Raw genomic sequence first — 14103 nt, forward strand, 5'->3', positions numbered from 1 at the left:
ATAACCAGCACCTTGAAGCGTGTTCGGAGACCAATAGGGAGCCAGTGCAGCTCACGGAGGATAGGAAATAATATTCTCTTCCCCTTGGAACTCAACAACTCACTCATTCTACGTCCAGGTAGTCCTCCATGTACGACCCACAATTGAATCTTGTGAATTAAGTGAATCTTGCCCCATTTTATGACCTTCCTTGCCACCATCGTTAAGCGAATCACTTCGGCTGTTACGTTTAGTGGCACGGTTGTTAAGTGAATCCGGCTTCCCCAAGGTTGCAAAAGAGCCACGACCTTCGGATTCTGCAACCGTCATAAATATGAGCCAGTTGCCAAGCGTCCAAATTTTGACCACGTGATTTACAGGGGAGGTGGCAAAAGTCGTAAGTGTGAAAAATGGTCATGTTGCTTCCCCCCTCCGCAGGGCAGAGGTGGGTTCCTACTGGTTCGCACCAGTTTGGTAGAACTGGTTCGTCAAATCTACCGAACCGGTTAGAAGAGGTTCCACCAGTGGACCCGGAAAGCAGGCCACACCTACAGAAGAGGTTCCAAATTTTTTTGAAACCCACCACTGCCCCAGGGTCATTGTAACTTTGAACAATTACTAAAGAAACTTGTTGTATGTCGAGGACTACCTGTGTCTGTTCTTCTCTGAAAAATCCACATGGTTTCTTTGTAAATCATATCCCTCAACTCCCTTTAACAAGGTTAAATTCTGGGGCTTCCGTCCACCTCCTAGTTGCCCCACCTAATTTACTCACACTTTCCCTATCAACTCATTCTGAGCACAGCCCCAGCCACATTCTCCGCCCTGATCACAAAGTCTATATAACAGATGGTCATTGACGGAACAGAATTTCTTGCATTGAGATAGCTGGTCGACAGAAAAATCTGAAGTTTTGGTGGGGTATTCTTAAAAACAAAATACAGGTAAGAGAAAGTAAGCCCGTGTGGAAATGTTTGCAAATCCTCTGTCGATGCCAAGTTAGTTTTTTGGAGCAGGAAGAAGGATAAATAGGAGTTGAAAAACTTTGAGGCTTCCCTCTACTGCTAGCTTCTAATATTGTGTGTTCGGTTTGGTGGTCATAGATTATGTTAAATTGAGCTGTGTGATTTGTAGGTTATTATATTAAAAGAAGGGATGATGCGGTGGCTCAGTGGCTAAGACGCAGAGCTTGTTGATCGGACAGGTTGGCAGTTCGGCGGTTCGAATCCCTAGAGTGAGCTCCCGTTACTTGTCCCAGCTTCTGTCGACCTAGCAGTTCGAAAGCATGTAAAAAATGCAAGTAGGAAAATAGGGGACCACCTTTGGTGGGAAGGGAACAGCCTTCCGTGCGCCTTCGGCATTTAGTCATGCCGGCCACATGACCCCGGAGACATCTTCGGACAGCGCTGGCTCTTCGGCTTTGAAACGGAGATGAGCCCCCTAGAGTTGGGAACGTCTAGCACATATGTGCAAGGGGAAAAACCCTTGCCTTTTATATTAAAAGAAATTAGAAACAACCCGTAAGGATTTTTTTTGCATTGGTTTATAGTAAAAAGAAGAATAAGGAAGGGGTGGATCCATTGTGTTGGGAAGAATGATAGGATAGGTGATAGAGAATGGGTTGAGTGCCTTAAATATTCTTGAGGCCTGGGTGCCCTCTGAACTTGGTTGTTTTCTTGCAGACGTTTCATTACCCAACTAGGGAACCTCATCAGTGCTAGGAGTGGGGTTTGCTCTCGGTTTATATTCTAGTGGCTTGCCCTCTCAGTGTTGGTGGGGTTTGTGTCTTAGAAGTTCTTTGGTTGAGCTGTTTATTGCTGGCTTGTTTGGCAATTCCTTGATTGGGGTATTGTTTCCTTGATGGTTGGTCTGGTGTTAAAAAGATGTTAATCAAATCTTCACTTCGGTCTTCTCTCTGGCAGAAAACTGGGTTCAGTTGGCCTCCAGCAGAGTTATCTTAAGTCGTAGCATGGATGATTGATTTGAGCTCACGATATGGGAACAGAACAATTAGCAATAGCAATTGCAAAATTATCCGGGAAGCCATGGAGACGTCCTGCTACAATGAACAGAATGGAATGAGCTTATCTTGAACGTCTTATCTAATAGCAATAGCAATAGACTTATAATATATCGCTTCACGGTGCTTTACAGCCCTCTCTTCAGCGGTTTACAGAGTCGGTGTATTGCCCCCAACAATCTGGGCCCTCATTTTACCCACCTCGGAAGGATGGAAGGCTGAGTCAAGCTTGATCTGGTCGGGATCGAACTGCTGGCAGTGGGCAGAGTTAGCCTGCAATGCTGCATTCTAACCACTATGCACAATGGAAGGGAGGGAGGGAGGAAAGAAAAAAGGAAGGAAGGAAGGAAGGAAGGAAGGAAGGAAGGAAGGAAGGAAGGAAGGAAGGAAGGAAGGAGGGGGAATGGAAAAAAAGAAGAGAAATAGCACTTAAGACTTTTATACTGCTTTACAGTGTTTCACAGCCCTCTCTAAGCGGTTTATAAGTCAGCTTTTGCCCCCAATAATCTGGGTCCTCATTTTACCCACCTTGGAGTCGTTGCTGGGGTATGTCTAATTTGATGAAAAGAAGGAGCAGGAGTGACATGATAGAAGGGTTCTGATATCTCAGGGGCTGCCCCAAAGAAGAGGGGGTCAAGCTATTCTCCAAAGCACCTGAGGGCAGAACAAGAAGCAACGGGTGGAAACTAATCAAGGAGAGAAGCAACCTAGAACTAAGGCTTGTTTGAACTGAGGAATTTCCTGACAGTGAGAACAATTAACCAATGGAACAAGTTGCCTCCAGAAATTGTAAATGCCCCAACACTGGAAGTGTTTAAGAAGAGATTAGACAACCATTTGTCTAAAGTGGTGTAGGGTTTCCTGTCTAAGCAGGTGGTTGGACTAGAAGACCTCCAAGGTTCCTTCCAACTATTCCTATTCCATTCCTATTCTATTCCATTCCTATTCTATTCTATTCTACTCCTATTCCATTCCATTCCTTTTTTTCCTCTATTCTATTTTATTCTATACCACATTCCATATTCCATATTCCATATTCCACATTCCATATTCTATTCTATTCTTCATTCCATATTCTATTCTATTCTAATCTATTCTATTCCTTATTCCATATTCCATATTCCATATTCCATATTCCATATTCCATATTCCATATTCCATATTCCATATTCCATATTCCATATTCTATTCTTCATTCCATACTCTATTCTATTCTAATCTATTCCTTATTCCTTATTCCTTATTCCTTATTCCTTATTCCATATTCCATATTCCATATTCCATATTCCATATTCCATATTCCATATTCCATATTCCATATTCCACATTCCACATTCCATATTCTATTCTATTCTATTCTATTCTATTCTATTTCTTCATTCCATATTCTATTCCATTCCATTCCATTCCTTTTTTTCCCCTTTATTCTATTCTGTTCTGTTCTATTCCATTCCATTCCATCCTATCCCAAGATGAACGTAGTACAGATTTGTTATTCAGCTGGGCTAAGTTTTATCTGTGAAAATAAGGATTGTAGGAAACTCAAGCAAGTGAGAATGAGGGCGGGGGGGAGGGAAACACCCCGTTACCCTTCCTAGAAGTCTGCAAAACATGTTTTCTTAAAAACAAAAAAAGGAACTGGAGGCTGAAGGCAAACTTCAGGGGTCTGCCTTCATGTCAGCCCGTGCGGCGAAGAAGCTGCACTACAAATGCAAAAAAAACCAACACAACCCAAATCTACACAACTCAGCAGCGCTGAAGGGCGAGGCGCGAGTTAGAAGCGAGCTGCCTTGAAATCAATGGGATTTTCTTTCAACTGAATGTTTTTAGGATTGGATGTTAAGCTCATCGATTGCAGGCAACCCAAACCCCAGTTAAATGTTTAATTCCCATTGATTGCAATAGGGGCTTTTTTCTCTTCATGAAAGTCTAGTGGAGCCTGGGAGGCTAACTAGGTTATTGTAGCCCGGGGTTCCCTCTTACTATAACAGATATATCTTCATGAATTCACTTCTGCTAAAACAAGGTTACCAGGGAGCAATTTAAAAAGCAAACCGAAAAGGAAAAAAACGAGAGAGAAAACGATCCGAGTGTTTTTGTTTTCTCGGTGGTCTATGCCGAAGAGATCAGTGGGTGATCACGGAGAACCAACTCTCTGTGAAATCCTGAAACTTAGCAGTGGGGCCTAATTCAAACGTTGGCATCTGTTGTTGTTTTTTAAACCTGGGAGGTCAAAATGTAATTCTTCAGCAGGCTAAGTATAAGTAGCCCTCAAGCAGGGGTGGGTTCCTGCCAGTTCTAACCTCTTCCACAAATCTACAGTGCTGTTTAGAACCGGTTCCAGCTCCCTCCCCCCCCCCACCAGCACATCATCAAGATGAAGAGCGAGAGGAGGAATTCTGGGAGTTGAAGTCCACAAGTCAAGTTTGAACACCCCTGGGTTTTTTTTTCTAAAGGGTTAGGGGAGCGAGGGTCTTGTAACTTGACAGCTTTAAGACTTGCGTGCTTCAAATGCCAGAGTTTCTGAGCCAACATTTTGGTTGCTAAGCAAGAGCGTTGTTAAGTGAGTTTCACCACATTTTACAAGTTGGTTACGCCCAAAGAAGAGGTTCCACAAATCTACAGTGCCATTTAGAACCTGTTCCAGCTCCCTCTCCACCGCCTGCCCGCACATCATCAAGATGAAGAGCGAGAGGAGGAATTCTGGGAGTTGAAGTCCACAAGTCTTAAAGCTGTCAAGTTTGAACACCCCTGGGGTTTTTTTTTCTAAAGGATTAGGGGTGCGAGGGTCTTGTAACTTGACAGCTTTAAGACTTGCACGCTTCAATGCCAGAGTTCCTGAGCCAACATAACTGGAGGAGGAATTCTGGGAGTTGAAGTCCACAAGTCTTAAAGCTGTCAAGTTTGAACACCCCTGGGTTTTTTTTTTCTAAAGGGTTAGAGGTGCAAGGGTCTTGTAACTTGACAGCTTTAAGACTTGCGTGCTGGAAATGCCAGAATTTCTGAGCCAACTTTTTGGCTCCTAAGCAAGAGAGTTATTAAGTGAATTTAACCACATTTTACAAGTTGGCCACGCCTACCCAGTCACATGGCTGGCAAGCCACTCCCAACCGGTCACATGACCAGCAAGCCACTCCCACAAAGCAAGCCACACCTACAGAAGAGGTTCTTAAAAAATTTGAAACCCACCATTGCCCTCAAGTTAGGATCACCATTGAGCCCCCCCCAAAAATTTATGTTGCTAAGTGAAACATTTTTTAAGTGAATTTGCCCCCATTTTACTACTTTTCTGGCCACCGTGGTTAAGCGAATCGTTGAATTTGTTATAAGTTCGTAACACGGTTGTTAAGTGAATCTGGCTTCTGCCTTGACTTGGCTTGTCAGGTGGTTGCAAAAGGGGATCACGTAAAACGGCGGGTCATCGTGACCGTCGTAAATAGAAACCAGTGGCCAAACATCTGAATTTTGATCATGTAAGGATGCTCCAACAAGTGTGAAAAACAGCCATGCATAATTTTTTTCAGTGTCTGGGTAACTTTGAATGGTCACTAAATGAATTGTTGTAAGTTGAGGACTACCTGTATTGCTCATTCATACGAATTGTGGGTGGAGTAGAATCTGGGTCTCCTTATACCACACTGGCTCTTATTTTGGGTAGAGGTCAATGGAAGGGACGTGGTGGCTCAGTGGCTAAGACGCTGAGCTTGTCGATCAGAAAGGTCAGCGGTTCGAATCCCTAGAACCACGTAACCGAGGGAGCTCCCGTTACTTGTCCCAGCTTCTGCCAACCTAGCAGTTCGAAAGCACGTAAAAAATGCAAGTAGAAAAAATAAGGACCCCCTTTGGTGGGAAGGGAACGGCGTTCCGTGCCCCTTCGGTGTTGAGTCATGCCGGCCACATGACCACGGAGACGTCTCCGGACAGTGCTGGCTCTTGGGCTTTGAAACGGAGATGAGCACCGCCCCCTAGAGTCAGGAACGACTGGCACATATGTGCGAGGGGAACATTTACCTTTACCTTATAGTAGAAGGAGAAGTTATTTGCAGAAACTCAAACTTATCAGCACCACATGACCAAAACTCTTGATAACAAAGGAATGGTCTCCCTCCCTTCAGGGTGTAGCTCCAGCCTTCCATTTTCTCCTGCTCTCCATTCCTTTCAATTCAGATAACCACAGCACACCTGATTAGGTCCCACATCGTAAGAGTCCGGCGTTTCATTGGAGGAGGGACCCTACAAACCTGGCTACTAGATTTGCAAAAAGGTGTTAGGTGGAGGGAAGTCCTTTCTCACATCCCACACATTGAGATGTCCTTAGTGCTCGCTGGTCTTGGCCGCTTATTTCAGAGGTGGTATTCAGCCACTTCTGACAGCAAATAAATATGCCAGGGCATCTGTGCCGCTTGATTTTATTACAAAGAAGTCTGAATTGAGTGCTGTCCAAACGTCTCCAGTTTGACCAAGATGCTATCGCAAAACAAACAATGAAAACGAAGACGCCCTTCCTTGTCCCAGGCGTAGCTCTGAGAAGGCAGATTTTATTTTTCCTGCTCAAGTCCCTTTGCTCTGCGACAGTGGTGGGATTCAGCCGGTTCGCACCTATCCGAGAGAACCGGTTCTTAACTTTCTAAGCAGTTCGGAGAACCGGTTGTTGGAAGAAATCTCCTTTTGTTTCTTTCCACTTTACAGGGCTAATCCTGTAAGGAAAGCAGGAAGGAAGGAAACATTCTGGTGTTGTTTCTAGCCTAATCTTTATAGTAGCCCTTCTTACAGAAACTGCCTCTCTGGTTAACCCTCATTACATTGTCACAGCTGAGCCGAAGCGCCCATCAACCTGAGTGACGTTGTGTTGGCCACGCCCACCCAGTCACATGACCACCAAGCCCCGCCTACCTAGCTAGTCATTAGGGCAGAGAACCGGTGGTTAAATCATAATTGAATCCCACCATTGCTCTGCGAATATCGGCTTCCCTTTGATGTGATGGGAATATTTGTGTCTCAAAGCTGCTCCTCGAACAGAGATTTTGCAGTCGAGGTCTTGTATCCTTCAAAGAAAGGGGTGCTTTGCCCTGCACAAAATATTCATGGGGATGGACCAAGTGGCACAAATGGGATTGATTGCTCTCTGAGAAAATTCTCACATCCCCTCCAAGGAGAAGAATTTAAAAGGAGAGCCCATGGGAATGGACCACAGCGTCAACATGGCCTGAAGAACAACCCCAGGGCTGATCCAATCACTTCTGGATTGGCACATGCATCTCCCACGCTACAAAAAAGATGTGGAGACTCTAGAAAGAGTGCAGAGAAGAGCAACCAAGATGATTTGGGGACTGGAGGCTAAAACATGATGAATGGTTGCAGGAACTGGGCATGGCTAGTCTACTGAAGAGAAGAACCAGGGGAGACATGATTGCAGTGTTCCAATATTTGAGGGGCTGCCACAGAGAAGAGGGGGGGGGGTCAAGCTATTTTCCAAAGCACCTGAAGGCCAGCCAAGGAATAATGGATGGAGAGATTCAACCTGGAAATAAAGGAGGAACTTTCTGACAGTGAGAGCAATCAACCCATGGAACAGAAGTTGCCTTCGGAAGTTTCATCCCTGGCGCTTCATCCCTGGAGGCTTTCAAGAAGAGACTGGACTGCGCTCTGTCAGAAATGGTGTAGGGTCTCCTGCTTGGGCAGGGGGTTGGACTAGATGACTTACAAGGCCCCTTCCAACTCTGTGAATCTGTAATCTGTCAAAATCCAGATGACCGCTGGAGGCCAGCAACGGTAGATCGAGCCAGTCTCATGCCTTCCCCACTGTGCTTCATCCCTGGAGGCTTTCAAGGGGAGATTGGACTGCCATTTGTCAGGGATGGTATAGAGACTTGGGCGGGGTTGTGGGGTTGGACTAGATGACCTACAAGGTCCCTTCCAACTGTGTTAATCTATGTATCGTACAAAGGGTGTGTAGGCTGAGCATTCCCATCAGCTGTCCCAAGGTGCCCAGAAAGAGGAGCATAGGAGGGGAGGAAGTGACAGTAATCCTAATCTTTCAAAAATATTCTAAAATTGAAGCTAATACTTGTGGGTGGGTGTGTCTGGACCGCTTTTCCAAGTGTGACAAACTGGCAGGACACCATTTTAATGCCCCAGGGATGGGAAGAAAGTTTCCCATCCCTGCGATGTGGTGTCGTGGCCTATAGGTGGAGCTCTTGCCTCTCAATCAGGAGGCTGTGAGTTCCATCCTAGATAGAGGCAGATATTTCTCTCTCTGGGCACACTGAGAATATATCTGCTGGGGGAAAAAACCTCCACGCTGGCGACAGTTGAGGCATCCGGCCAGTAAACACTCTTCTAGCTCCATTCAGTTGCCCAGACTCCACAAGGGATTATGGGTCATTAAAAGAGGATGATGAAGGATGGGGAGAAAGGTTGCCAGTTGGGAAACTTGTGGCCGGGTCTCTCAAGACCCAAAGTCTTCTTGGAGCTGCTGATGTGGTAATCGAAATAATTGGTCTTCCTGTCCTCCTCCTCTTTCCTGCCTTTCCTGTCCTCCTCCTCCTCCTCCTCCTCCTCTTCCTCCTCCTCCTCCTCCTCTTCTTCTTCTCCTCCTCCTTCTCCTCTCCTCCACCTATTCCTCTCCTCCTCCTCTTCTTCTCCTCCTTCTCCTCCTCTTCTTCTCCCCCTTCTCCTCTCCTTCTCCTATTCCTCTTCTCCTCCTCTCCTCCTCCTCCTCTTCTTCTTCTCCTCCTCCTTCTCCTCTCCTCCACCTATTCCTCTTCTCTTCCTCCCCCTCATCTTCTCCTCCTCCTCCTCTTCTTCTCCTCCTCCTCCTTCTCCTCTCCTTCTCCTATTCCTCTCCTCCTCCTCCTCCTCCTCCTCTTCTCCTTCTTCTCCTCTCCTTCTCCTATTCCTCTTCTCCTCCTCTCCTCCTGCTTCTCCTTCTCCTCCTCCTCCTTCCTAGGCTTAACATGGCCTATCAATCGGAGGTGATCATTGACGCTCAGCCGCAACCTTCAGGCACCAACTACACATTCACTAGTGAAGGAAGCTGGAATTCAGACCTGTGTGACTGCTTCTCTGACATGGGCATTTGTGAGTAATGGAGGCATTTGGGGAAGCGAAGGTGGAGAGGGTGGATCTCTTGTGGTTGGCTTTAAATGGCAAAGGCAAGGACCAGGGGGATCCCCGAAGGGGTCAAACATGTCAAGGTGGCAGCCACAAATGCGCAATCCTTTTCTGCGAATTGTATTTTGGCTTTTTTTTTCAACCCACCGCAAATCATCAGCGTTTAATGACCCCATAATCCCTTGCCAGGTGGCGTCCGGAAAAATGGGGCAGCTGCTGCAGGCATCTCGCAACAAGTGGGAGGGGGGGCGAGATGCGGGCTGAGCTCTCCACTGGCAACGGCTCAGTCCTGGCTTGCCTTCCATGGCAGCCAGGCTGTGATGAAATTCAATTTTTTTACTACCGGTTCTGTGGGTGTGGCTTGGTGGGCGTGGTATGGCTTGGTGGGCGTGGCAGGGGAAGGATACTGCAAAATCCCCATTCCCTCCCGATCAGCTGGGGGACTCAGGAGGCAGAGAATAGAAGGGGGCGGGGCCAGCCAGAGGTGGTATTAGCCGGTTCTCCGAACTACTCAAAATTTCCGCTACCGGTTCTCCAGAACCTGTCAGAACCTGCTGGATTTCACCCTTGCAGCCAGGCCAGTGGCGGGAGGAAGGTAAGGCCGCGGCCACGGGATGAAGAAAGAGACGGTTGTGGCGGAAGAAGCGGGCAGGGAGATTAAGGGCTGAGGCCTCTGAAGGAGTGGAAACCGGGCAACGCATAGCACTTAAGGCAGAGTGGGTGGCGGCTCCGGGGCCTCGAGGAAGGGTGATGTTAAGGAAAAATATAGTATTAATTCAATTTTTTTCCCTACTGGGTTCTGTGGGCGTGGCTTGGTGGTGGTGGTCGTCGTCATGTGACTGCATGGGCGTGAGTGATGTCAGGTTGGCCACGCCCACTCAGTCACAGGACCACCTCCACCACCAAGCCACGCTCACAGAACCGATGGGGGGAAACTTTTGAATTTCACCTCTGTCCAGAATCCATCCTGCAAGGGATTATGGGGGTCATAAAAAAGAGATGATGATTTGTTTATTAGTTTATAATATATAATAAAAAAAATACAAAAGATAACAATAGGAAAATAAGGGAGGAAAAAGGGAAAGATGTGGAAAAAAAGGAAGAAAAGGCATTGAGTTCCAACTCCCTTTGGTGCAGTAGAATGAGATAATAAATAACATCAAGCCTCAACTTTTTACTTTTGCATAATAGTGTCAGGCATGCAATTATATTCCTTTTAGAATTTTGGCCTGCCACACTTTCTCTTATTTCAATATGCTGTTTCATTAGTATAGTCGATGGAGGGGGGGGAATAGACAGGAGTAGGATTGTGGAATGTACTGTTTTCATTCTTTACTAGAAGCCAAGGTCATCTTTTGTCTCCGTACTTTTACGCCTGACCGGAAGCAGCTGGGTGTGGACGCCAGCGTGGGAGAAGAAGATTGGACCATGTGATGGATTTGTGGGTGTGGGGACAAGATCATGAACTTTTAACTGGGTGGGATTCTGATGTCATTTCCAGAATTGGGATTAACGCAGATGTGCTAAGATGTCTGCTTTATTAAATTGGAACTTTAAGGATCGTTTTGCCTTGGACTCTGATTTAATTCTACGTGATACTTGGAACACTGACAAATAGTTTAAACTAGCCATTTCTGTAACAACAAACCTATTCATTGTAAAACCCCAAATCAAAGTTTCTTTTTCCTCCCCACATCAATCACAAAATCCAGAAGCGGTTTCTGAACTCCACAAGTCTTAAAATTGCCAAGTTTGGACACCCCTGAACTCCTAAAAGGAGTTTGGGAGGGAAGAACCTCTCATCCTTTTCCTTCTTTTTCTCCAGGTCTCTGTGCCACTTTTATACCTTGTGTCCTTGCCTGTCGGGTCTCGGAACAAGCCGGGGAACTCTTCTGCCTCCCATTTTTGCCGGGCTCTCTGATCGCCCTCCGTACAGGAGTGCGTGGGAAATACAGTATTCAGGTAAAAAAAAAGGCAGAGCATCAAAAATAAAAAAAACATCAATTGTGTTGGGGGAAGAAGATGGCTGTGACCGGATGTGACGGTGTCTCTTTTATTCCCTAAAGAGACAAAAGAGGAAGTCACCGGGGTGGTATTTACTTATCTTCCTTACAGAGGTGGGTTCCTGCCAGTTCGCACCAGTTCGGTAGAACCGGTTCGTCAAATCTACCGAACTGGTTAGAAGAGGTTCCACCAGTGGACCCGGAAAGCAGGCCACACCTACAGAAGAGGTTCCAAAATTTTTTGAAACCCACCACTGATACACACACACACACACACACACACACACTCACACAGAGAGAGAAAGAGAAAGAGAAAGGAAGAAAGAAAGAAAGAAAGAAAAAAAGAAAAAAGAAAAAAAGAAAGAAAAAGTGAGAGACAGTTGAAAGAAAAAAAGGAAAAAGGGACAGAGAGACAAAAGGAAGGAAAGAGAGAGAAAGAGAGAGAGAGAGAGAGAGAGAGAAAACACATGGCTGGCAAGCCACTCCCACCAGGTCACATGGCCGGCAAGCCACTCCCACAGAGGGGGCCATACCCACAGAGTAGGTTCGAAAATTTTTTGAAACCCACCACTGCTTCCTTACCATTTCACAAATGTGAGCTCAGCCTTCCGCACATGTGCTTTTGGCTAAAAAAAAAAAAAGTGCCTAAATGGGATGCCGTAGAGCTGGGGTGGGCGGGAGGAGTCAGCCGTGATTTCCGCTATCGCTTCAGGCGAACTGGTCCAAACTGGGAGAATACCACCTCTGGAAGTCATCTTCCCCTCCTTCTCATCATGAGGTCCAGCCCAGGGGTGAAATGCTACCAGTTTGGGTGAACCGGTATTTCCGACGATCAGCCGGGTGAACAAATCAGCTGTGACGCACAATTTATATTAGCTAGAATCATCAGAGGTCCTGCTTTCTAGCAAAACTAAATTGTGTAACACAGCGGATTCCCCCACCCCCACCATCACTGTTCTTACCTTTGTAGACTGGGAACCAGGGGTGAAAAATCCAGTAGCTTCAGACAAGTTCTGGAGAACCGGTAGCGGAAATTTTGAGTAGTTCAGAGAACCGGCAAATACCACCTCTGGCTGGCCCAAGGGTGGGGAGGGAATGAGGATTTGGCAGTATCCTTCCTCTGCCACACCAGTGGTGGGATTCAGCCAGTTTGCAACACTTTGGGGAAACCGGTTGTTAACTTTCTGAGCAGTTTGGTGAACTGATCGTTGGAAGAAACCATTAGGGCAGAGAACCAGTTGTTCAATTATTTGAATTCCACCACTGCCAGTTGTTAACTTTCTAAGCACTTCGGAGAACTGGTTGTTGGAAGAAATCTAATTTTGTTTTTTCCCACTTTACGGGGCTAATCCTGTAAGGAAGGCAGGAAGGAGACATTCTGGTGTTGTTTCTAGCCTAATCTTTATTGCCCTGCTTACAGAAACTGCCTCTCCGGTTAACCCTTATTACATTGTCACAGCTAAGGCGAAGCGCCCATCGACGTGAGTGATGTTGAGTTGGCCACGCCCACCCAGTCACATGACCACCGAGCCCCACCTACCCAGCTGGGCATTAGGGCAGAGAACTGGTTGTTAAATTTATTTGAAACCCACCACTGTGCCACACCCACCAAGCCACGCCTACAGAACTGGTCGTAAAAAAAATGGAATTTCACCACTGCTTGGAAGGCTTCAAAATGTTCCATTTTTTAGTGCTACGTGGGCGCGCCTCAGGCAGGCATGCGTGAATAGCAATAGCTAGACTTATATACCGCTTCATAGGGCTTTCAGCCCTCTCTAAGCGGTTTACAGAGTCAGCATATCGCCCCCAACAATCCGGGTCCTCAATTTACCCACCTTGGAAGGATGGAAGGCTGAGTCAACCTTGAGCCGGTGAGATATGAACCGCTGAACTGCAGATAACAGTCAGCTGAAGTGGCCTGCAGTACTGCACCCTAACCACTGCACCACCTCGGCTCTAAAACACACACTATATACCAAACCGGTAGCAGACTTCAGAGGATTTCACCACTGCTCCAGCCTCATCCCTGACCGCTTCTCTTTTAACCCATGCCTTTGTTTTCCACTCAGGGCTCTATCTGTGACGACTGGGTGGTCATGTCTTGCTGCCCGCTGTGTGGCCTCTGTCAGATGGCAAAAGAGCTGAACAGGAACTGAGATGACCGAAAGAGGTGGACAGACTTCACTCTGGAGGAAGCAAAGGAAGAGTTGAAGAAATGAGACAAAGCTAACGCTGACAGAAGATTACAACGGGATTAATTTTCCTACCTCTTTGTTGACTCGAGCTTGAAACTCCACAAGACAAAATCCTGCAAAAAAGAATATGCACCAAAACACACAACCACCACACACAGACATATTATAGGAGAAAGGAAGGGGGGGGATTGCATCCCATAAGGAATTATATAAAATTATGAGTAAAGTCACATGTATCTTCTAGAACCGCGATGGTGAACCTAGAGGTGGCATGAAGAGCCCTCACTGCTGGCATGTGAAACATCTCCCCAGGTCAGATCTCCGTGGCTTTTCTTTCGTGACCTTCTGTTTCCCTGCAAATGACGAAACAGAAGCTTCCGTTTTGTCATCTGCAGGGAAACAGAAGCTCACGAAAGAAAAAATATCTTATCTCTTGCCACGCTGCCGGTGTGGGGTTGCCGCGCTTCCCGCCGGCAAGCTGGCCTTCGGGTCTCTACTCTGCATGTCTGCGCATTCGTGCATTCGTGCGTATGCATCTTTCAGTTTGGGCATGCACATGCACAGTTTGGGCACTTGGTGTCCAAAAGGTTCGCCATCACTCTCCTAGAAGTTGTTTTCTTTCTCTCTTTGGTGTCATCTAGAGATTGTCCAGAATCTTGCAGACCAGATCTGATAGTCCTAAACCAGCCGTTTCCAAACTTGAAAACTTTTAAGACTCGTGGACTTCAAGTCCCAGAATTCTTCCAGGCAGGCTGGGGAATTCTGGGAGTTGAGGTCCACAAGTTTTAAAACA

General features: G+C 46.5%; 1 protein-coding gene across 1 annotated transcript; it reads left to right on the forward strand.

Annotated features, from left to right (window-relative positions):
- Nucleotides 1–785: 785 nt before the first annotated feature.
- CNFN (cornifelin) lies at nucleotides 786–13461 on the forward strand. Its single transcript, XM_087727499.1, has 4 exons — nucleotides 786–923; nucleotides 8949–9079; nucleotides 10938–11074; nucleotides 13185–13461. Exons 2-4 carry the CDS (start codon nucleotides 8956–8958, stop codon nucleotides 13269–13271), a joined length of 348 nt encoding a protein of 115 aa, XP_087583625.1. The 5' UTR covers nucleotides 786–923; nucleotides 8949–8955; the 3' UTR covers nucleotides 13272–13461.
- Nucleotides 13462–14103: the final 642 nt, after the last annotated feature.

This window comes from Thamnophis sirtalis, unplaced genomic scaffold (genome assembly GCF_051295495.1).
Source record: "Thamnophis sirtalis isolate CommonGarterSnake01/CBP01778 unplaced genomic scaffold, rThaSir2_p1.2 scaffold_13, whole genome shotgun sequence".
NCBI classification, from domain to species: domain Eukaryota; kingdom Metazoa; phylum Chordata; class Lepidosauria; order Squamata; family Natricidae; genus Thamnophis; species Thamnophis sirtalis.